The 23,210-nt window shown below is 40.6% G+C and overlaps 1 protein-coding gene across 3 annotated transcripts in view; it reads left to right on the top strand.

Annotated features, from left to right (window-relative positions):
• Positions 1 to 866: 866 nt before the first annotated feature.
• FNDC1 (fibronectin type III domain containing 1) overlaps positions 867 to 23,210 on the top strand; it is an 88,621-nt gene continuing 66,277 nt past the window's right edge. Inside the window, exon 1 of one of the 3 annotated variants that reach the window (XM_088142634.1) lies at positions 867 to 1,194. In XM_088142634.1, the coding sequence (XP_087998760.1) occupies positions 1,107 to 1,194 (88 nt within the window). In that variant the 5' untranslated portion in view covers positions 867 to 1,106. Of the gene's footprint in view, positions 1,195 to 20,714; positions 20,725 to 23,210 lie in introns of those variants that run through there. The other 2 variants (XM_088142638.1, XM_088142641.1) reach the window with 2 other exon arrangements.

Here is a 23,210-nt window from a genome sequence, read left to right on the forward strand (position 1 = left end):
GCCATCAATATTAGGACTAGCAGTGGTCATCCAGATTTTGGGAGCCCAAAACAAAACCTAACTAAACTTGATGTGGACCTTGAATTAACCAAAATTATACATCCCTGGTTTAGCAGTATATTTAATTATATTACATATGCAACATCTAGCCTACATATTCATTCTTAAAAAGAAACCCAAACCTGGGCACTATTCTTTTAGTTTACTATAGCTTAAACGGTGATAGTAAAACTTCATACAGCCCTACCAAATCTGCCAAACAACTAAAATCGCAGGGGTACAGGGCATTAAGAAGAAAACAAATCAAAGGCCCTCCATCCACTGCAGCTTAGTCAGCAAGCATGGTTAAAACAAACCACAGATTAGTGTGATCTGTAAATTTAACAAGTGTCGCCCTGTCTTACCTAACCTCAGAAGGTTGTTGCATGGATAAAAGTTTGGGAATGTATGTTGTCTTTTAAAGGGGGAGCAATAAAAATGCAATGAAATGAATCTCGGAAGAGAACAATGGAACATAGCCCTTTCTCCCCGGTGCACTCGTCGTTCACATTTTTAAAACTTTCCCTTCAAACCTATTCCTTCTCTCGCCTGCAGCCTGAACCAGCACGGCAAGCAGGTCCGCTCCGCCTAGGCGCGCGGCTGTTTCCGACGGCTCGTCTTTGATGGATTACGCGCCATCGAGGCGGTGTGGACTGCTAGCGGTGGACCACACAGATACCCCTCCTCCAGGACGGCCGGTCCCCAGTGCGCCCATCGCCGCTGGGATCGGAGCGTCTGTATCGCTTACTTTGAAGCCACGGGGTTGCAACGGCGCTACTGGCCAGCAGGCGGAGACAGGACGCTGGCTGGGGAGTCTAGCGGAGGGGAGCGGAGCGCCGGAGCGCAGCAGCAAACGGGAGGCAGCAATGAAGAGAAGGGGCGAGCAAAGACGGCACGGAGGCGAGGCTGATCTCTGCTAGTGGGACGGGAGGGGAAGTGCGGAGGGAGAGCGCGGTCTCTGCACGGGCCTGTCGGCGTCAACTCCCAGCCGCCTTCTGCAGACGCCGCTTCCCACCCTCCCTCTGGCAGATCCCAAGGCGCCCCTGGCCCTTGCGCCCACCGGCTCCATGGCTGCTCCGGCTTCGCGGACCTTCTGGCTCACCGTCGGGACGCTCCTGTTGCTCCTGGCTGCCCTGCTCCACTCTGCCTCCCCAGGTACAGTCCCGCGGTTCGTCCTCTCACGGCGTGCCTGAGGGCGCCCTTGTGGAGAGGGAGGGGACTCAGGGGCCCCGTAAACTTCTGCCCTTGGGGTAGCTTTGCAAAAGGGGTGGGGGCGTTTCTCTCCCTCTCCCTCTCCCTCTCTCTTTGCGGTTAAATTCCTCAGCATGGCACCCTTGGATATGTGGGGCTACAATTCCAGTGCTCCCCATCTGGCTATGCTGGCAAGGGAAGATGGGAATCATAAATCTGTGCATCTGGAGAGCCCTCGTTCAAGAAAGTCGCAGTGCCAGCCACTTCCATCATAGGAATACCTTGCCTGAGAAATGCCGCGCTTTGCTTCCCTCTTCGTATCGCCTCGCTTGCCCTGCCACTCGCTTGTCTCCATCTGCTTTGGGGTCCGTCATTCTTACCCAGTTGGGCTTCCTGGCAGGGCAAAATTTTGCTAGTCTGGACTTTTCTGCATCATATAGACGAACGTGCAAAAATGATTGGCCAGCAGTTTCTTCTTTTTCTTTTAAAGGCGGATTTATAGAGTATGGCTCTCCACAGTTGTTTTAAAAAACCTCATGGGAGTGCAATGGAGCAAATTTTTATTTGTGTTTTTAGGATCACAACCTAATATGCACACACACACACACACACCCCTCTCTCACTTTTCCAAACCTCAGATCTGTAATCCTTCCATTGTTTTGGTTGTATGGTCCCAAATAGCCGCAAAACCTGAACCGGTTGTTCCTAAACATAAAGCAATTGCAAAATGCATCTTTCCAAGTAACTCAGGGAAGTTTCTCAGTTGATTACGATGCAAAGGCTGCAGTTCAGGGGTAGAACTCCTACTGAATGCTGCAGGGCAGATTTGCAGTAATTGTGCAAGGCTAACTCCAGAATAGAAATGGTTAGTGATCGGAAATAAGATTTGGAGGGAAGAAAATGAAACTATGAGGAAATATTGAGGGAGAACTTGCCACGCGTGCTGTTGGAGAGGATTCCCAGAATTTTTTTTTTTTTCCTGCTCACAATGTTCCCTCCTTCCCACTGGTTTTTGGGTGGGTTTTTTTTTTTTTTTTTGTCCTCTTGATCTATGTACTTTGCATGTAGTTTTCTCTTGCAGGAATGGCAGAAATTGCAGTAGCTGTATATGCCCGTACAAGTTGAGCTGAGAGTAAAGTGCAGGAATTCTTAGTGCATATTTGCCCACAGGGCCAGTTCCTTGCCATGATATAATGATATGATTGTTAAGGTAGGGACCAAATTCTAAGCAAGGCAGAGTGCTTGGAAGCAAATTCCTTTGAAATCAAGGAAACGTCAGCTTGAGAAAATACAGTAAATGTGCAGTTCATGATGTCAGGTTAGAAAGATTAAAAACAAAAACAAATGCATCTTATTGATAGGCTTCTCCTCTCCTGGGTTTCGAATATCAACTATTTCGGGGTATTAAAATGGCAGAAAAATGCACTGTGAAATATCTTTCATCAGGCGTGATTTGTGTCAATAGTTGTTTCCAGCAAGATGCCTTAGATCAGAAATGTAGGTGTGGCAACTCCTGAACAGTTCCCACTGCATTTTTCTGCTCTTCTGTTTCTTTTGGAAAAAGTATTGCAGGACAGTGGCTTCCAAGGAGTGGCTGCTAGAACACCCTAATATAATACGGAATATCCTGTCCAGAGACTCTACAGCTGAAACACCTGCAACTCACTCCCAGGTCATTTCTTTGTTCTCCGAGCAGTTCCTGATGCTTTTCTGGAATCAGAGTTGTTTACGGTGGCTTGGGAGCTCCTGTTTGCCCTGTAATGTATAAATCAGAGAGATGGGTTGTTTTTGTCTTTGTCCAAAGTCTTGTGCTGAACCTCAGCTTCATCCCATTAATTCAGGATTTGCAGCAATTGGATGCACGGATCAAAGAATACTCTGGGGAAAACCAATTGGATGAGCAGGGAGAAAAGTTTTGTCTTTGCTTTTAGATGGAAACAGTCACAGGATTTTGAAGGCTGAGCAATCTTCCCTGTATAAAATAGTCGTTGGTTCTATTCTATTCAGTTCCAAGTCAGTTCCAAAGGAACCTGTTACTCTGATTGGAAAGGATTCTAGAATTTCAGAAATCTGGAATTTGGAATGTCCAGATAAGAGGACATCCACGTGAATTATTGTTTCTTATATTGGCTGCTGTGTTCACTGATGACCTGAGTAGCTATCTTGGCCTTAACCCTTGCTGCCATTTATCATCATTTAGACTGGATTAAACTAGACTTCTTTAACTGGTGTCTTCCTGGCAGGTCAGGCTTCAGCTGTCATTCTCCCTAGCTAGTATACTCAGTGGCTGTGTTTGAGAGTAAGTCCTTATGAAACTATGGACATATCTACACAGATGCTTTGCTGCGCTCCCCGTCCATCCCAAAGCTGGCAAGAAATCACAGTGTCCTAAATCTTGTTGCCCCACACAGTGCCCTTACTGCACATCCTGAACAGGTGTGTCCTGCACTGCTGTCCATACAGCTTTAACTTGCAGTGTTCTAAGGTCCATGAAATGCCAACCATCAGATGAAAAGTTTCCTCCAGTTGGCATGCACAATGCCCTGGTTACTCCATTTGCTTCATCTTTTTTTTTTCTTTTCCTTTGTACATCCATGGACTGAACTTTTTAAAAATGATTCTTTGAAACTGTGTTTTGACTAGCTGATGGTGCAAGTGTTCAGTCACTAAGTGGTATGAAAAGTTAAGAGTATTTCTGTGTCTCTTGGCTACCATCTAGTGGTCCTTTGGATGTGTGCAGATGCCAGTAAGTGCTGTGGAAGAGCTGGAGTGTGGAAGAGCTGGAGTTTGGAAAAGGGGCAAGCTGTGGGGATTGGTGTGGGAACTGTAAACTACCCTAAGAAACTTATGTGAGGAGCAGCAGTCATTGAGAAAGGAATTCATGACCAGGCAGACTACAAAAGTACAAGCAACAAATTGTTTTAGATACACTTCCAATTAAGCCAGGGGAAAGCTAGTCACTTTCAGGGCGTTGCACCCTCAAGGGGACCAGTGACCAACCCATTAAAAAACAACAACAGTGACTGTGAAAGCTGGAGTTCTAATCTCCCTCATGGTCACAAGAGGACAGAGCAGTGAAAGAACAAGTCAGGGATCAAATGAAAGGGTGGAGCTCCACAGGAAACTGGCAGAACCCACCAAAGCCATACATTTGTTGACATGGAGCGCATCATTTCTGGCCACTTCCCCCAAGCACATCAGTGTACCCTTCATTGTCTATGTGTGGCATCTGGAGCGGGGAGAAGAGGGAAAACGTCACTTCCAGCATGGAACATGGGCATGTCCTTTGGAAACAACTGGTAGGCTAACCTCAAGGTGGGGCAAAGTGACTATGTAGGTTTGCCTAAATAGAGTTTAATTCTGAGTAGACATGTATAAGATTGTGATGTTATCTTAGTGACTGTAAATTGGCCTTCCAGATCTGTTGAACCTTTATCCCATCATTCCCAGTTAGCATGGCCAAGAGTTGTTCTCAATATGAGAGTAAGAAGTACATATCTGGAAGGCACCTGGTGAGGAAAGTTGCTGTAGACAAATCCCTCACTGAATATCTGTTCTTGACTTGCTTTAAGGAAATGCTAACGAATTAAATAGGTTTTAATAAATGAATTAAATTTATGAAATTTAAATTTATTAGTGGGTTTTGTATTTGGGGTCTGCTTTTTGTAAGCCACCCAGAGTGAGTTGGCGGCTATATAGATTTGTTTAATAAGTAAACAAACAAACAAACTTGGGACAGTCAATTTTTTCCTCTTCTGCTTCTTCCTTAAAAATCGTTTATTTTCTTGCTTTCTGAAAAATGTGCAAGTCTGCCAGCTGTCATAATGAAACATTCCTTTAATAAATAATTGCCCTATTAAAATTTATGAATGAAATAATTTTGAGAAAGAAAGACAACATATTTTATTTTTAGATGGTGCAGGCCATAGCAACAGCTTCCAAACACTGGTGTGTATTGACATGTGAGGGTAAGGGGAATTTTCTAATAAAATACCTTTCATAACAGTTTTCATAACTATTGTCGCAATTATTTTTTCTAAAATAAAGAAAAAGCGCCTGATTAATTGGAATGCCCTCTTATTTGATTGTCCATCCAAGTGGCAGCCTCTGGCCCAGTGTTTTTCAAGCTTGGCAACTTTAAGATGTGTGGACTTTATGCTGGCTGGGGAATTCTGGGAGTTGAAGTCCACTCATCTTAAAGTTGCCAAGTGTGAAAAACACTGTTCTAGCCTATCTTGCTTGATCTTGGAAAGCTAAGGAGGGTCAGGAAATCCCAGGACTGTTAGCTGTACTGAAAAAATCAGGGAAAAACAACATAAAAGAAAGTTATGACTATGAATCATGTCCATCCTATTAGAGGTCCAGATCCAGTGACACTGACTGTTCAGCACCTCACAACCTAGTGACCACAAGGGAGCAGTAGGGTATAGATAGAGAGTCAAGGATTTACTCTGTGTCTCCTCAGTGTCTCTCACCCTGCCTAAGAGATTACTACTCTCAGAATATATTCTCTCTGTGTGTGTGTGTGTATGTGTGTGTGCGTGTGTGTGCCTGCCTTCGATGTTGACTCCTGGCGACTGCCTGCACTAGTCCCTGCATTTTTCTTGGCAAGATTTTGGAAGCTTGCCCTTGCCTCCCTCCTAAGGCTGAGAGAGAGTGACTGTCCCAAGATCACCCATCTGGCTTGATGCCTAAAGTGGGACTAGAACTCACGGTCTCCTGGTTTCCAGCCTGGTGCCTTAACTACTACACCAAACTGGCTTTCCAGACTATATTAGATAATCTGTATACAGTTTTCATGACTTTGTGCTCTTTGCAAGACTTTGAGAAGGCAGATCCTAGCCTCGTATGTTAAATTTAATACACCTATTCTGTGAAGCGTTATAAAAATCAGGAAAAGGCATCTCCTGGATTGACTTAATTCAGGGACCTTCCAAATCTGTTCAAAATGGAGCAGTATTTCTGCCAACCATCATGAATTGTGCCTCTCCTGAAACTTCATGAAATTTGGAAGGATATATAGTTGGGTGACCTTTGAATAAGAACCATTCCAGAGCTTGAAGAGGGGAACAAAAGAAGAGGTTTTTGACTGAAACCTCTAACTACTAATCTTAATGAATGGCTTTACTAAGACTTTGTGAAAAGGAAAGGGAAATAATGTAACTTTGGATAGGTCTACTGGAGAATGTTGTTACTGAAGCCAGGAGCAGGAATGTTGAAAGGGTTTTAATGTTACATTGGATGCTTATTGTGGAAAACGGAGATGCTCTGCTTCTGCTACTATTTACCCCGCTTCTATAATCCATTCGTGTCCTATTGCAATTTCCATGACTTTGGAGTTTACTGACTAGAAGACATAGCAAAACAATGAATTCTTTAGCCAGCTTTAGATTCATCTCTTTCTAGGTCTACAGATCATTCTGAAATTGGAATGCTTCTTGCCTATGATGTACATCATTTTTATTTTTTTTATGCTTTGAAAAAAGGATAGGAGAGAAAGAAGTAATGCCACTGTCCTTTCTCCAACCACTTCATGATTTTCTGATCAGTTGTACAGCACTTAAAAGCCTTGGCATCAGAGCTGGACAAATTGAGAAGCTATTTTAAATTTGGAAAGATTTTAAATCCAACTTTTTGACTGGTGAACACTTTCAAACTTTGATAGATAGTTAAACATAACCTACATATTTGTTTCAAACTTATTACTTTGCTGAAGGTAATGAACTTATACCTTTAAATTTGATCCCAGATTAGGTGGTAGCTCCAAGCCAGCTGGGCCTAATCAAAAAGCTAAGCAAAGTCAGACCAGGTTAGTTCTTGGATGGAAGACCACAAGGAAATACTAGGGATGCAAGTTTGATTGGGGCAATAATATAAAGTCAAGCATGACTCAAAAGAAATGTTACTTTTTAAAGGTTGTAGTAGCCATAACTTTGGAGGCACTAAAATTAATTGAGATTATAGCAATTGGTTATAAACAAAATAATGCTTTCGAATTTATCCAAGCCTAATTGCTTAGGCTCTAGTTGTAATCTCTGTGAACAACTGATTTAGGCTACAGTGTATTTACTTCTTTTTCTCTGTCTGTCTAGAAATGATGCAAACACACCAGTGTATTTTAGGATGATGTGAAAAACATGCCCCAAAGTTATATGCAATTGCCATTCTAACAATCTTGAGCAAGAATTATTAGGTCACATTCATATTTGGAAATATTTTCATACTGTTCAGAAATACTGTATAATAATTCTTGCTGCCTGGTACAAGAAAATCAAACAGCAATAAAATCATAGCAGAATCTAGTTTCTTACTGTATCTTCCATATAGTTATAAGAAAGGTATTAGAAAAAAATTATCTGTAGTTCAGCTACAGAATTCTCATTTGGGAATCTGATCCATTTATCATCAACAATGCTTGTTTCCTTACACTTTGCACACACACAAAGTCCCACTGGACCTTTGGCAAATAATCCTCCCCCACTGTGACTAATTTGTATCTGATCTTTGTGAGAGTAGTATAGAATAAAATTAAGCAGATGTTGATGTTGAATGGGCAAGATCAGGGCTGCTGTTTCACATTCAGATTAACAATTTTGATTTACAATCTGCTTTAGCCATAAAGTGACAGAGAGTGTTTGGAAGTCTCAGAAAAGAAATGAATGTTAGCATTGCGAGCACAGAACCACTAGGTGTCTCAAATAATACATCCGTACTGTTGATCAATCTTTTAAGCCCCACCTTCCACCCCAAACAGTGCTTACCGAATATTACATGCAGCAGTGCTGGCCAAAAATAAGATGCCCAAATCCTCCAACATTTCAAAAATAAAAATGGAAACATTTTTATGTGTCCTAATATTTGTATCTTTCAAAGCTGATTTTACTCTGCTTTTCAGTTTATAAGGACAACTCTCAATCAAGTAAGTACACCATAAAACAATACATAAAACAACAATTCTCTAAAATAATAAAAAGATCCTAAGAATGTTTTCAAAACAAGATTTGAAAACATTTTAATCTCTGCAAGATTAAAATGTGCAAACAATAAGAAAAGATCCTCCTAGCATTGAAAAGATAATGGAGTGGTTGCCAAAAGAGCCTTTTAGGAGAGAATCTCCCTAATTTTCCCCTTGTACTTTTAGGGAACCCAACAAACAACATATGAATTGGAAATAATCTGAGACATGGTTACAAGAAGGGCATAAAATTGAAGGATAGCATGGGGGATGAACAATGAATCCAGCCCCTTTCTACTGAAGATCATTGTCCAAGCATCTCTTCCCCACTGCCAAAGAGTTAGGAAATGGAAGAACAAAGGAACCAGAAAAATGCAAAACAGAGCTGAATATTCTTTTTTTTCTTCCATGTTTTTTTCCTTTTTGTGCATTTGAAATAAATGCAAAATGGTATTATAGACTTGGTGATTTACGCTACTCCTATGCATGCTTGCTTTGAAGTGACATTCAGTGGGTTCAGCAAAAATGTGCATAGTATTAATATATTATGATACAATATAAATATGCTTATTTGGAAACAACTTGCACAAATTCAAATTCAAAGTCCTACAATTTGAGTAGAAAAACATCAAAGTAATAACCATAGAATGTAGGGATTATACCAAACAATAGGATCTTGGTGCTTTGGTGGATTATAGGCCAAATGTGAGCAAACTGTGATGCAGCTACATCAATATTAGTACAAGATCAAGATCAAGATAATTGATCTTTTCTCTCTGTACTACACTGGTCAGACCATATTTAGAATATTCCATCCAGTTCTGGGTACCATGTTTTAAGAAGGTGCTCAGAATCCCAGCCTGATTCACAATACCGTAGACTGTCAGCTTCACACCAGACGATCAATCAATATTTACTCCAAGTAAGGCATAGCTTTCAGCAGATTACTTGAGCCCATCCCTCTTTGCTGGAGAGAAGAAAAGCAGAAGTTCTAGACCAATGTTTTCCCCCATGCTGGCTGGGGAATTCTGGGAGTTGAAGTCCACACATCTTAAAGTTGCTGAGATTGAAAAACCCTGGTCTAGACCAGGCTGGGAAAGAACGGGGTTCTGTTTATCTCCTCAGCCTCTCAATTAATTTATTGGAGTCCCCAGGAAGTAAGAAGTCCAGGAACAATAGAAACAGAGAGAATACTTGTTTCAGAAAACTACCACCTCTGAAAAGACAGGTAAAAACATTTATTTAAGGATGTTGTATTAATATTTTGTTTGTTTGATGGTGGTATGCTAAAGTTCCTTCTTCTTTTCTCTGTGTAACTTCAATAATTGTGTGGATTTAATCCTTTTACATATATCCTGGATTGTGTATTAGTAAATAATTTTTCATTAGAATCTGTTATGATTTGGAATAAGAATTTAAAATCCCACAATGTACAGTAAGTTCCTTTTTTTGCTTGTACCAGACAATTACCATCTTGTGGTCTGGCTGGAGCAATTTCATCTTACCTGATTTTTCCCTCTTTTACACATTTTGAAATAATTGTTTTATCGAGGTAGCTCTGTACTGAATGTTTGCATTTTGGATATTTAGACTTAAAATAGTTTTTTATATGCAATCATTTCTTTTTTTCTAATAGTTTGATTTTATTTATCTCCTGTGAGATTTGTTTATATCACGTAGGGGAGGAGAACGGCTTAACCCTCTAGCCACATGGCTCTATGCAACATAGCCAGGAAGTGTGATATAGAAATGAGTTCATTTTCACAATCCTTACTTTTTAGACAACAAAAGGCAGTACAGGTTGTGAGAGCCCTTTCTCACTGAGAGCAGGAGAGGGATGCCAGATAAAGTGTCTCTTGGAAGATACATGATCACAGCAGGAACTACGAACTACTAACCCAAAGCAGAAGATGGGCATGAAGACCCAGAGAGGTTCTGGGAGAATGGGTTAGAGACCTCCAGCCTTCCACTCTACAGAAGGATACTGACAAACTGGAACATGTCCAGAGGAGAACAACCAAGATGACAAGGAGCCTGAAATTAAAAAAGTATATAGAATGGTTAGAAGTGTTGGGTATGCTTAGCCTGGAGAACAGAAAACTGTAAGGAGGTATAATAGTTGTCCTTATGCATCTGAAGGGGCAAATTCAGAAGATAGGGCAGAATGTTCAGAGTTGTTCAGAAGACAGAACAAAAATAATTTCAGTTGTAAAGAAGCAAATCTCATGTGAACATCAGTAACAAGTTCCTAAAATTCAACAGATTGCCTTGGGAGGTGATGGGCTCTCCTGCAATGGACATAGTTAAAAATAGGTGGGGTGGTCTTCTGTCACAGATGCCATTAGTGGAATTCCATACTGGGCAAGAGATTAAACTAGAAGATCTCCAAGGTCCAGTCCAACTCTTACATTCTGTGATTCTATGATTCTGCCCTTAAATCAAGAACGGGTAACTGGAGGCTGCTGTCCTCAGGTAGTCCTTGGGCCTGTTTTTTAAGTTCCCAACTCTGCAAATGTCTTACTAATGCCACTGGCTCTCCAGAGCTGATGCACAAATGACCAGGCTCAAATTATCCAATTCAGCCACATTATGCAAAGACCAGCTCTTTGGAGAAGGCTGTAATGCTGGGAAAGGTGGAAGGAGAATAAGGAAGACCAGCAACAAGGTGAATGGACTCAGTTACAGCAATGATGAGTGCACTGTTGGAAGACCTGAAGGACCAAGTTATGGACAGAGCATCATGGAGAAAATCTATGTGGTCACTAAGAGTCGACACTGACTTGATGGCACATATCAATCAATCAATCAATCAATCAATCAAAATTACAATATATCTACTTTTTCCTCTCCTTCAAAAAAATATAGTCTTGCTTGCTTGCTATAAAAAACCCCAGAATATAACCACAGTGGATAGTATGTGTGATTATCTTAAAACATTTTATCTAAGAAATTTATTTTTATCTTGAAAACTCATGCCATGAAATATTTGTTAGCTTTTGAAGGCATCAAAGAAATCTTCATTTGTGAAAAACAGTTGTCATAAGTCTGTTTTGTAAATAAATACATACAATATTAAATGAATTTAGTAGGGTGCATTTCTCTTGAATTTTAGATACTGTGAAATATAAATGCATTATTGGGTAAGACATGCATGAAAATGCATTAAGATGCATGCATTGTGAAAATAGCCTCAGGTTCTTTATTTTAAAACTAGATACGCCTTCAAAGAGAGGATGGCTTCAAGGAGACAATCCTCAAAATTGTCTCTCTGTAAAATCAATGGTTTTATGGCTACTGTAAATGGTAATACAGATATGAACAATCTGCACCTCAACTTATATCTTACAAAGATAGAAAATGGTTTTTATAATTGGTCTTTTTTGATATTTTATAATTTGGACTTTGGCAAAGGACGATGTTTCCTTACCCCTAACAAAGTTGCATCTGATTTTGCTGATTTATTGGTTGTGTTCACAATTAAAGACACACCTAAGAAGGATGTTGGATTTCTTCACCAAGTGCATGTTAAAGCTTGAATTTGTGTTCCTTGACATTTTTTCGGATTTCTGAGAGAATGTTGGCAAGACCCAGTGGAAAATTCAACTTGCACGGTAGAGATGGAGTGGAAAACCTTTACATAAACATATGAATCTTTCTTAGATGGACAAAAAAAGTCTTCTTGCAACACAAAGTGGAAGAAGATTTTTGCAGTCAGGTCTTATCATCATAACTCATGATGCTCATGAGGTTTTGAGAGACTAATTTAGAAATACCTGTTGTTATAAATATTTTAAGTAAAGCAACCATTGCTGTATTTGTCAATCCCAACTCATATGTTTTTTCTTTTGGACATTTTTAATGTCTGGCTTTTATTAATAGCAAAATGCAGTTGCTCAAAACTATGTTTTATGTATAGGCCCATGGTTTCCAAACTGTGTGCTGTAGTGCCCCGGGATGTTTTCAGTTTTTGAGGGAAACACAGCAATTCTTGACATTGCGCACAGTGACCAACAGATGTTGAGTAATGCTGTGTTTTCCTCAAAAATTGAAAATATCCCATGGTGCCCCAGGTGCCATGGTGCACAATTTGGGAATTGTGGGATACCATGGAAAGTTTACTGAGACACTAAAGTGCTGCGAACCTAGAAAGTTTAGGAACCTCTGCTTTAGGCAATTAATATGCATAGTTTGAAAAACTGAAATATGTTATGAAACCCTTGAGGAGAGGATCAAGACTATGGCATGCAGTGAGGCTGGTATTTTAAATACTCATTAATGCAGAAATCTGAATATCAGAGCTGTGCATACCAAAAATGATTCAAAGAAGTGGGTCAGACTCACATAATTGCAGGCCCTCTCTGCCATTGGTTAAAGCTGTCCAGCTTTTTCCTGGGTTCTGAAAGAGCCTGGAAAAAAAAAAAAAGAATGTTGCTGCTTTAAGAAATCCATGTATTAAATAAATGTGACACTTTAAGCAGAACCCTGAAAAAAGAGTGGGCTGTTTTAATGAAGAACTGAGAGGGCCTCTGCTTACATCTTCTGAACCATTTTTGAAATGCACACAGCCCTATAGAAGTATAGTGGTAGCTTCTCAGATTCAAATGTTAAATAAAGATCACTCACAGTATGTCCCAAATCAGGAGTCTGCTAGCATATTTTCAGACTAGCAAATGTTATTAAAGGGCATATGCTCTGCTTTCGTGAATTATTACTCACTTTGTCAGATGCATGGAGTGGCTAAATTGATGTAGAATTTAAAAATGGGATGGGGCAGGGTGGGTGGGAGGGAGGGTGGTTATGCAGATGCAAGTCACATGTGAGACAGATTGCAAGTACCTTATCAATTAATAGTTGCAACTGGCAAAACATCTGTTGTGTTTTTAGAGGCCTACTGAGATGGCATGAAACTTTTTGATGTACATGAGATTAGCAATCTCTTGTTCAACTATGCTGGTAAACTTCCTTTGTTGTAAAACTGCTGCTTCAGAATCTGCAATGGAGCATCCTGGCAGGATAAAATATTCTGATATTAGTTTGTCCTTGTTTTGAGTCCTGAGATCAGACTTTTGTCCATTGTTTTGTGTAAAGTCTGGCCTGTTTGTCTAATTGAGAGGTACACTGCTGGCAGATGATGGCATCTATTACATTAGAGGAAGACCATATGAAGGCTCCGCTAGTCTTGTATGTGAAGTTGTTAGGCCTGTGATGGTGCTGTTAGTGTAAATGCAGGGCCAAGTAAACATCTGGCTTTGTTGTGGAATCTGGTTCCCATCATTGTATTGTTTCTTGATGCTGGTGAGAATCTGCTTCAGTTTGGGTGGTTGGATATATGCAGGTATGGACCTGGAACTTCAGGGTAGAAAATGGTCTCTTCCAGTGAACTAAAAGAATCATGCAGCAGTAAGATGCGAAAAGACAAAAAATAAAAACGGTCAGCCTACACATCTTTCTTTGGAAAGGAAAAGAAGACAGGGACAACCAGCAACAGTGTACTCAGTTATAATGCTGATAGGTGCACTGTTGGAAGAATCAGGTTGGGGACAGATCCTCTTGGAGACTATCTATTTATGTGGTCGCTAGGAGTCAACACCAACATCATCAATCATCATTATCACACATTTTTCTTGATATCATTTTTAAGACCTAGGTTGTGAATATATATAGGCATAAAGACATATACTGACACACACTTAGAGAGGGAAGAATTCCATAAAGAGAAGGTGACATTTCTGGCACTAGAAACAAAGCTTTGTTATGAAATATTTTATAATTTGCATTTGTTCTGGCCATCTTCCCCATACAAGAGTAGATTTGAACATATTTTTACCTTCTTTTTCCAACACTGTGGAGGCTTAATTTATTTCAAATATGGAAAACCCTGAACTAGTCTTTCTCATCTGGAGTTCCATGGAACCTTAGGGTTCCATGAGAGGTCATGATTGAAAAATAAAATAAAATAAACATAATCTCTTGACCTTTTGTGTACAGTGCAATGCTAGCACTCACAGTGGTGGGAATTTTTATGGACCATGACTCATTGATCACACTAACATGCCAGGAGTTGTAGATATATTACAAAAACTTTTATGCAGGGGTTCCCTGAGCCCTGAAAATTACTTCAAGGCTTCTTTCAGAGTAAAAAGGTTGAAAAGCTGTCCTAAAGCCACATTGAACACCACCCTATTAGTGAAGGATTATGAAGATTGCTAATTCTTTACTTCATAGCATGCAGGAGTGAATTTACCAGCAATATCCATTCCTCTTTGCAAAATGAACAAATCTGTTTCCATTAAGATCACGCTGCAGGAAAGATGGGGATGTGGAATACTACATTTCACGTTTCACGTTGATTTCTAACAAAATTTCTTGGGTAACTTTGAGGGTACAGAATATGATTCATCTATCTATCTGTCTGTCTGTCTATCTGTCTATCATCTATAGACATAGATATCTCTGTCTCTATAATATTCATTCTCTCCAACAATATAACTTCCTCCTGTGCATACATTGTTTATATCTATTAAATCAAACCATCTACTCAAATTCTTTGAGAACTAAAAACAGCTTTAGTGTCTAGAATGGTATCTTTTGAACTGATTGCAGCAGAAAATCTCATGTAATAAGCTGTCAGTTTTTACAGAACTGATAACATGCATTAATCACCACCTGTTTGGATTACTGCAATGTGCTCTACATGGGGTTGCCCTTGAAGACCATTTGGAAGCTGCAACTGGTCCAGAATGCAGTGGCATGTGCAGTTTTGGATGCCCTGCAGTTCACTTGAGTAACACCACTGTTGCGTGAGCTGCACTGACTTCCAGCTGCTTTCTGGGAGCAATCCCAGGTGCTGGTTATCACCTCTAAAGCCCTGCATGGCCCAGGGCCAGGTTACTTGTGGGACTGCCTCTCCCTGAGGGTATCTGCCTGTCCTACTAGGTTAGATAGGGTGGATGAACTCCAGGTCCCCTCCTTTAAATGTTGCCATCTGATGGTACCTCGGAGGCACTTCTCAGTGGCCATCACAGCCCTTTGGAACAGCCTCCCACCGGAGATCAGAGGGATCTGTACCATTTTAGCCTTCTGGAGGGCTGTGAAGACCTGGCTCTTCCTCCAAGCATAGGGGCTGAGCTGTGAGGATGTTTGATCTGGTGCCTGGGGGGAAGGGTACCTTTGTTTTTATGGATTGTTGTGAGCTGCCTAGAGTGATTGTGTGAGATAGGCGGCCATATAAATCCTGTAAATAAATAAATAAACACTCACTTGGTGAACAATGTTAATTTTCTTCTAAAAGGACTTGAAGGAGTAGAGTTTTATAATTAAGCTTTGCCTGACACGCTGGGAGGTAGGGAGCACATTATGACTGAAAGTACCATTATACCAAACGAAATATTTCTATGTTATCTTTGGTCCTAACAAGTAGTCATGGGGAAGAAATTCATTTGGTCCACATTTTTTATCCTAATTTGAATTACTGTGACAGATGGAATACAATTATCCTTTGAATCATAAACTGATCTAAATATGTACAGGTATGGCTTTCCTTGCTGTTTTGGAGTCAACAGTTGACTCAAAAATAGCATGCAAAACCATACATATTAAGGAAAGTTGAACACAAAATAATATGCAATAAATGTTGCCAACGAAATGTGTGTTACTAGAGTTGAAATGTGCTTTTCAAAATTGCAGACAGGTGTGGAAATGGGATGTCACTGACTTATGATTGAATACATACCTAACTGACATGGGTTAGTGGTGCCCCACTAAGAAGGCCACACTCCCCTCCATTGCAAGATCCTGTCACTGTTATTATTGTTATTGTTGGTCGCACAGTCAGCCAGATGTTTAGACTGGATTTGGCATTTTTGTCCACCTGTCAAGTCCTTCCCAAGAACCTGGGATAGGCAGATGGTGTTTGATGGTGTTAAAGATATTGTCTCACGATGGAGGCTGTTCCAAGTAAAGCTGCCTTTTGCAATTGACTGATGGTGATTTTGTCAATGCTGATGGTCTTCAAGTGGCGTTCCAGATATTTTGGGGTTGCACCCAAGGCACCTATTACTATTGGTACTATCTTTGCTTTCTTTTGCCACAGTCATTCTACTTCTATTTGCGGGTCTTTATATTTTGTGATTTTCTCCAGTTCTTTCTCTTCTATTCTGCTGTCTCCAGATATTGCAGTGTCCACTATCCAGACTTTTTTGTCTTTCTTATCAACAATTATTAATTCTGGGGTGTTATGTGGCAGGTGCTTTTCTGTTTGAATTCTAAAGTCCCAGAGCACGTTAGCTTCTTCATTTTCTATTACTTTGTCTATTTTGTGGTCCCACCAGTTCTTGGTTGCAGGCAAGGTATTTCTTGCAGATATTCCAATGCGCCATTGTTGCCACTTTGTCATGCCATTGTTTGTAATCAGTCTGGGCGATCTTCTTGCAGCAGCTAACTAGGTGGTCCGCTGTTTCTTCAGCTTCTTTGCAAAGATGGCATTTGCTGCCTGTTGCTGTCTTCTCAATTCTGCCTTTATATGCATTTGTTCTTAAGGCTTGGTTTTGTGCAGCTAGAATTAGCCATTCTGTTTCTTTCTTCAATTTTCCTGTTCTTAGCCATTGCCAGGTCTTATTGTTAGCTGCTTTGCCTGTTAGTTTTTTTTATGTACTGGCCATGTAATACTTTGCCTTGCCATGTCTCTTTTCTGTTCTTCATTTGGTCTTTCTTATAGGCCAGTTTGGTCTCTTTGGCATTCAGTAAGCCTTCATGGTGTACTAGCTTCAGTGCATCTTCTTCACTGTCCTTCAGATATTCTTCCAATGCCCTTTTTTTAATTCAACTGTCTGGTGTATTTGCAACATTCCACACCCACCTATGCTCCTTGGTAAATAGAGTCTGTCAATGTCACTCATGGATGAAGGGCATGATTCATTGTCATTATTTTTCTGGTCTTCCTATCCAGGGCTTGAGTCCAGTCCACTATTCCAGCTGTATATCTAATGACTGGAATTGCTCAGGTGTTAATTGCCTTGATGGTATTTCCTCCATTGAGTTTGGACTTTAAGATCTTCTTCACTCTTCTGATGTATTCACTACTAACCTTCTTCTTGACTTCAGTGTGCTTGATGTTGTCAGTCTGAAGGATGCCCAGGTATTTGTAGTGATCTTCTTCATCCAGACTCTTGATGTTACTTCCTTAGGGAGTCTTGATTCCTTCAGTTTTCACTATTTTCCCCTGTTGATGGTAAGAGTGACACATTTGTCCAGTCCAAAGTCCATTGCAATATCTTGGCTATATATTCGGACAGTGTTGAGCACCGATTCCATTTCAGATGGTGTTTTTTCATACAGCTTCAGATCATCCATGTAAAGGATGTGGGATAGCCTGGCAGATGTTTTTGATGTTTGATAGCCATGGCCTAACTAGTTCAGTATCAATGCAGTGACAAACAGTAGGGATGATAGTGAGTCTCTTTGAAAGATTCCTCTTCCAGTCTGTCACCATTGACCAACAACTGTGTTTTCCATTGTGCCATTGATATTTGCACAAAGCTTCTGATGTTTCTACTATTATTTCTAGGCACTTGATTATCCAATCATGTGGGAGGGATTCAAATGCCTTCTTGTAATCAGTCCAAGCTACATTCAAGTTGGTCTTCTTCTCTTGCAGTTTTCCAAAATCATCTTGTCAATTAGGAGCTGATATTTTGTTCCTCTGCTGTTTGGGCGGTTTCCTTTCTGCTCAGATGGAAAGAGTTTGTTTTTGACTAGATACTGTTGGACTGCATCAGCTACCACACCAGTTAGCAATTTGAAACTCATTGGCAAGAAGGTAATTGGATTGTAGTTGCCTGGTGCTGCCCCTTTTGCTGGATCTTTCATTAACAGGTAGGTTTTGGCAGATGTTAACCAATCTTCAATTTCACCTCCTTGCAGATGTTGTTAAGCTGGTTGGGAATGAGTGGGTGCAGAGCAGTCAGATGTTTCAATCAAAAACCATGCAGTTCATCTTCATCTGGTGCTGACCAATTCTTGATCTTCCTTGCCCTTCCTCCACCATTTCTGTTATTACAAGTTCTTTCATTTCAGCTTCTTTTTCTTTTCCTTCTGCACCTCCTTTATCCAAGCTGCATTCTTGTTAGATTTCTTTGGATTGTCCCATAGCTGTGTGCAGAACTGCACTGTTTCTTCTTTGTCAGGTGTTGGCTGGTTCATTGCAGTCTCTCTGTTGATGGATTGGTAGAAATGTTTCTGATTTGACTGAAATTGGAGATTCTGCCTCTAGTGTGCAATTTGAGTTTCATATCTGCTGATTTTCTTGGCTACAGCTGTTACTTGCTACTTTATTATTTCCATTGCTTCCTTGATCTTCCTTGTCTCTAGGTGGTATTTCTCAATCAGGTATTCTTTGGTCTTCTTGTTCTTCAGCTTCTTTTCTTTCATCTGTTCTAGCTTGCTGATCTTAGCATGCTGATCTTATTTTCGAACCCAAAGTTCCATTTTGGTGATGCACTGCTTGGCTTTTTTTCTTTTTCTTTCTTTCTTTCTTTCTTTTTTTGATTTTGCATCCAAGATTTTAAGTTATAACTGCAGCTATGCTGTACAGCAGTTGGTTTGTTTCTTGCAGTGAGCTGGTGCTTATATTTGATACTACAGTATTGGCATCTTTTAATACTTGTACTAGCTGTTTTTTTTTGTAACAAGCTTCAATGTAAGCAACCTTGTTCTGTTGTTTTTGTGCTGTTCTAGAAGCTTAGTTATTCTTTGTTCTAGTTCTTGTTTTTCAGTTAGAGGACGTTGTTCTTTCTTAGGAAAAGGTAGAGGAGAAGGTGCCTGGTTTGGGAATGAGAATGGTTCAGTAGTGATGCTGGCTTCCTCTGCTACTGACTCCCCCTGGATTGTCTCTAATGTCTGATCTACTTCTGGCAAGGCTTTGATTTCTTTGCCCTGGGTAGACCTTTGCAGTTCTTCCAATTCTACTTCTATGAATTCTTTATTTCGTACTATAAACTGATTTGCTAGCCTCTGTTCTGTTATTTTTGATTCTGGATGTTGTTCTTTCCAGAACTGATGTGTTCTTTTCAGATATCCTCTTCTCATTGGACTTGATTTGTAATAGCAAATCATTATTTCTTTGTTTTCAGTCTTTGTATATTTGGGACAGATAAGCAACTTTTCTTCCAGTAGTCCTGCAGCTGCTGGTCCTGGTTGTTCAGCCATCAGTCCTGGGTCCTGTAGCCCACTTGTCACCAGAGGTCCAGGAACTCCAACACCTAGAGTGGTTCTTGTTGTCCTGGGCAACAACCGATCTGGTATAGGTTTCTGTAAATTACGTCTCACCATATTGTTCATGGAAGAGATACTCTTTGTCTGGCTCCTCTGATGAGACCTGTCCAGTATGGTTGAACCTCTGGCAAAGCTCTCATCTTCCCCAGAGCACACAAGCCCCACAACCAACCATGTCAATGTAATGCCTCACTGGGAGATTATTATTAATAATAATTAATAATAAGGTAGGTTGGACTGAAAGAGAGTGACTAGCCCAAGGTCACCCAGCTGGCTTCTATGCCTAAAACAGGATTAGAACTCATGGTCTCCTGGTTTCTCATCCGGCACTTTCACTGCTACATTTAACTGGCTCTCTGTGTACCTTTATGCTACTTCATCTTTTGCTCATGCTAGAAAGTCTGAGACGCATGTAGGGCTTGCCTCAGGGCTTTGGGGAGAAGGAGATCCAAGGAGAAGATTCATGCAAGAGAAGGCAATGGTGTTCCATAAGGAAAGCCCACAAACACAGGAACAGCAGTGTTCCTTCTGGCTGTGAGACTAAAATCAGAAAAGGATCTCATTCTCAGGGAGTGCCTGACAATTTACCTTTCTTTGCATCGTATGTCATTGGTGATTTGCAGCAGGAGCCATGTGAGTGGTGAGGATGGATTCTCCATCAGCTGTCGTGAAATATTCTCCACATGTGACACCTTTATGAAGGTTTCCATTAAAGCCCCCCCCCCCGCATTTGGTTTTAGCTACCAGTTCCAAAATAACAGTTTCTTGAAGGGGAGACTTGAAAGTTATAAAACTATGTTCTTTTAATCTACAAGATTAGTCTGCTTGTTAAAACAGATTATCTCATCTATTCTTGTGGAATTACTCTGTGTAGGCTTGCATGCTATATACCGTATTTTTCCGACTATAAGACGATACTTTTTTCTAAAATCCTTACCCTAAAAACTGAAGAGCGTCTTATTCAAGGAGGTCAGCCGAGAATCGCCCAGTTCCAAACTGCCCATACTTTGTTTCTGCAGAGAGGCTCCTCCTATTGCTAGCCTCCAATCACGAGTGAAATAGCTTGTCTCCCAAACAGACTTCCTCCAATCCCGAGCCTGATGTAACTGACGTCAGCTGATGCTGAACAAACCAACTGGAGGAAGTCTGTTTGCAGAGACAAGCTATCTGCAGTTTCACTTGTGCTTGAATGTAATCAGTTAAGCAAAAGAGCCTGGAAATAGAGCTGCAGAGAGATGGTTTGGACCTCCTCCCACCGAGTGTATCAGGTCAATGTTAACTAATTACTAAATAAAAATGTGTTCTGCACTATCTTTAAAATATTGATTTTTTAATTTTGGGCTGGAAAAGTGGGGGTTGTCTTGTACATGGGGGCGTCTTATTGTTGAAAAAATACGGTAGTTTCATCAATATTCACTATATTTATGCAGTTATGTTAATATTGTAAGATATTCTATGTCCTTTCTGATCTTCCCACCTTTCTCTGCAGCCTACATTCTGTTTTGCTCTCTGTCTAATCACATAAAATATTTCTAATATTGAAAATGTGGTGGTCTTTGTGACTCAACAACCACTGGAGGGTGGTTAGGTTGGCTTCCTAATTTGCTAGCTCTACAGTTTTTCTGAAAGCTGGGAACATTGGGTGATCTGAGAGTCCATTGGATGAAGTTCTTGAGCTGGCAGACCTTTGAGTATAATAACTAAATAGCTGTGGTATGGCTGTTGAGTGATTTAGATCTTTAAGAAAGAAGATATAATTCCTCTTTTCAAAAAACAAAACTTTTGCAGAAACAGATGTACAAGTATGGTTTATAAAGAATAGCTGGAATAAATCCCTTTGCTGTACAAAATGGAATTGGTTATTTTTGACCCAGAAAACCCTTTCTACACTAACAACTTATAGTACCGCCCTGCAGTCACTGTGGCAATGTAAACTGTGTGTGCATTAGTCACGTATCTTCACAATAGTGGATGGATGGTGCTATAGATCTGTAATGTGGATAGCCTCAGGTTCTTAAGTGATCCAGTGATACGTCTGTTCAGTGACCTTAAATTACTCTGAGTTGATCTAATTCCTCTGTCCTAAGATTCTTCTCATATCGGCACATGTTTACATAAGGGTACGTGCCGCTGCATACAGTGGGGCTTACTGCTATGTAAACATTCATAGCATTTCAATTCTAAGACATTTGCTTTTACTTAGCTTCCAGCATATCCTTTTGTTAATATTGTGATGATTTGCTCTGAGGCCAGTATAATACAGAGAAAGCATTGAATGTTGACTAAAGAGATTCAGGTTCAAATCCCTGCACAGTCATGAAGGCAAGAAGATGACCTAGCCCAACTCGCTTTATAGTTACATGCGCCTCCAAATTTTGGTGCCTAACAAAGAGCTTTCTAAGTTTTCTTCACTCTTATTTTATATTTCATTACCTAGTATACCACTGTGATATATAGTGAGATATATAGTGAATTGGCACTGATTCAAGACAGTTGGCTGGCTGAAGTGGTACAGAAATGGTACATTGCCCCCATTGCTGGGGCCAGCATTTTTCAAAGGTCTTTCTGTGGCATTCATACTCAGTTCCTGCTTTCATCTTTCACTCATGATGCTGTCTAAACCAGGCTGCTTCAGTGGGTTACATTCTCAAAAATGTGTTCAAATTTTACTGTAAAAATGGATTCTTGTAGGCCACTTGGGCTGGTATCTGCATTAGGGAATGATGTACATGTTGCTCTCTGCAGACACAGTGAAGCTTATTCCTCAGAGGTAGTTTCTGGACAAACAAGTTAGAAGCTGTGCAGGTCTGATAGTTCCATAATCGCAGAGGTTGTGCAACAGCCAGGCACATGGCCTTTCAAAAGGGAGGAATCCCAGTGGTGCAGCCTATGGAAAATGTGGCTCAGGACCCAGTGATAGCTGGCATATTCACAGCATAAAGGCAAACTGCTCACGGTTACTCATGCCCTGGTTGACTCCCTAATGGACTACTCTAACATGCTCTACATGGGGCTGCCCTTGAACAGTATTCAGAAGCTTCAACTGGTGCAAAATGCAGCAGTGCAGACAGTCATGTGTGCCCTAGAATGGCACACGTTGTGGTGGTTGCCAGTTTGCTTCTGGATCCAATTCAAGGCGCTGTTTTTGATCTTTAAAACCATACATGGCATGGGGCCAGGGTATTTGAGGGATTGCCTCTCCGCAATTACATCTATTCATCCCATCCGGTCATCCTGATTACATATATTCATCCCATCCCATCTGCTAAGGAGTTCCACCTTACGGGACCCAGGAAATGAGCCTTTTCTGCCATGGCCTTGCCCTTTGGAACATCATACCTGCCTCCCCCCCAGATGAGATTGGCCCTGACCCTATTGACCTTCCAAAAACCTCTTAAAATGTGGTTTTTCCAGGAGGCCTGGGGATCCCTTGGAAACAGGGAGCCCGTGAGATGGCTGTATTATGGGTGAGTCTTTGAAACTTTCCCCTGTGGTCTTATTTATATTTATATTTAATTGCTTTTAATGGTTATTTAAGATGTGCTTTCATTGTTTTGTTTTACTGTACACTACCCAGAGTCACACTCGTGAGATGGGCGGCTTTATACATTTGATAAATAGATATACTTGTGTCCCTTTATAGTCTGGCCAATATGGCAGCCCCCCATCTCTATTCTGTGTACAAAACCTATCATACTAGCATTAAATAGTATCTCAGTTCTACTGAAGGGAGAGGCAACACATATGGGTGCAG

The sequence above is a fragment of the Python bivittatus genome, unplaced genomic scaffold (assembly GCF_059951505.1).
Source record: "Python bivittatus isolate LINGU-HERP-01145 unplaced genomic scaffold, Pbiv_v1 ctg000020_np1212, whole genome shotgun sequence".
NCBI classification, from domain to species: domain Eukaryota; kingdom Metazoa; phylum Chordata; class Lepidosauria; order Squamata; family Pythonidae; genus Python; species Python bivittatus.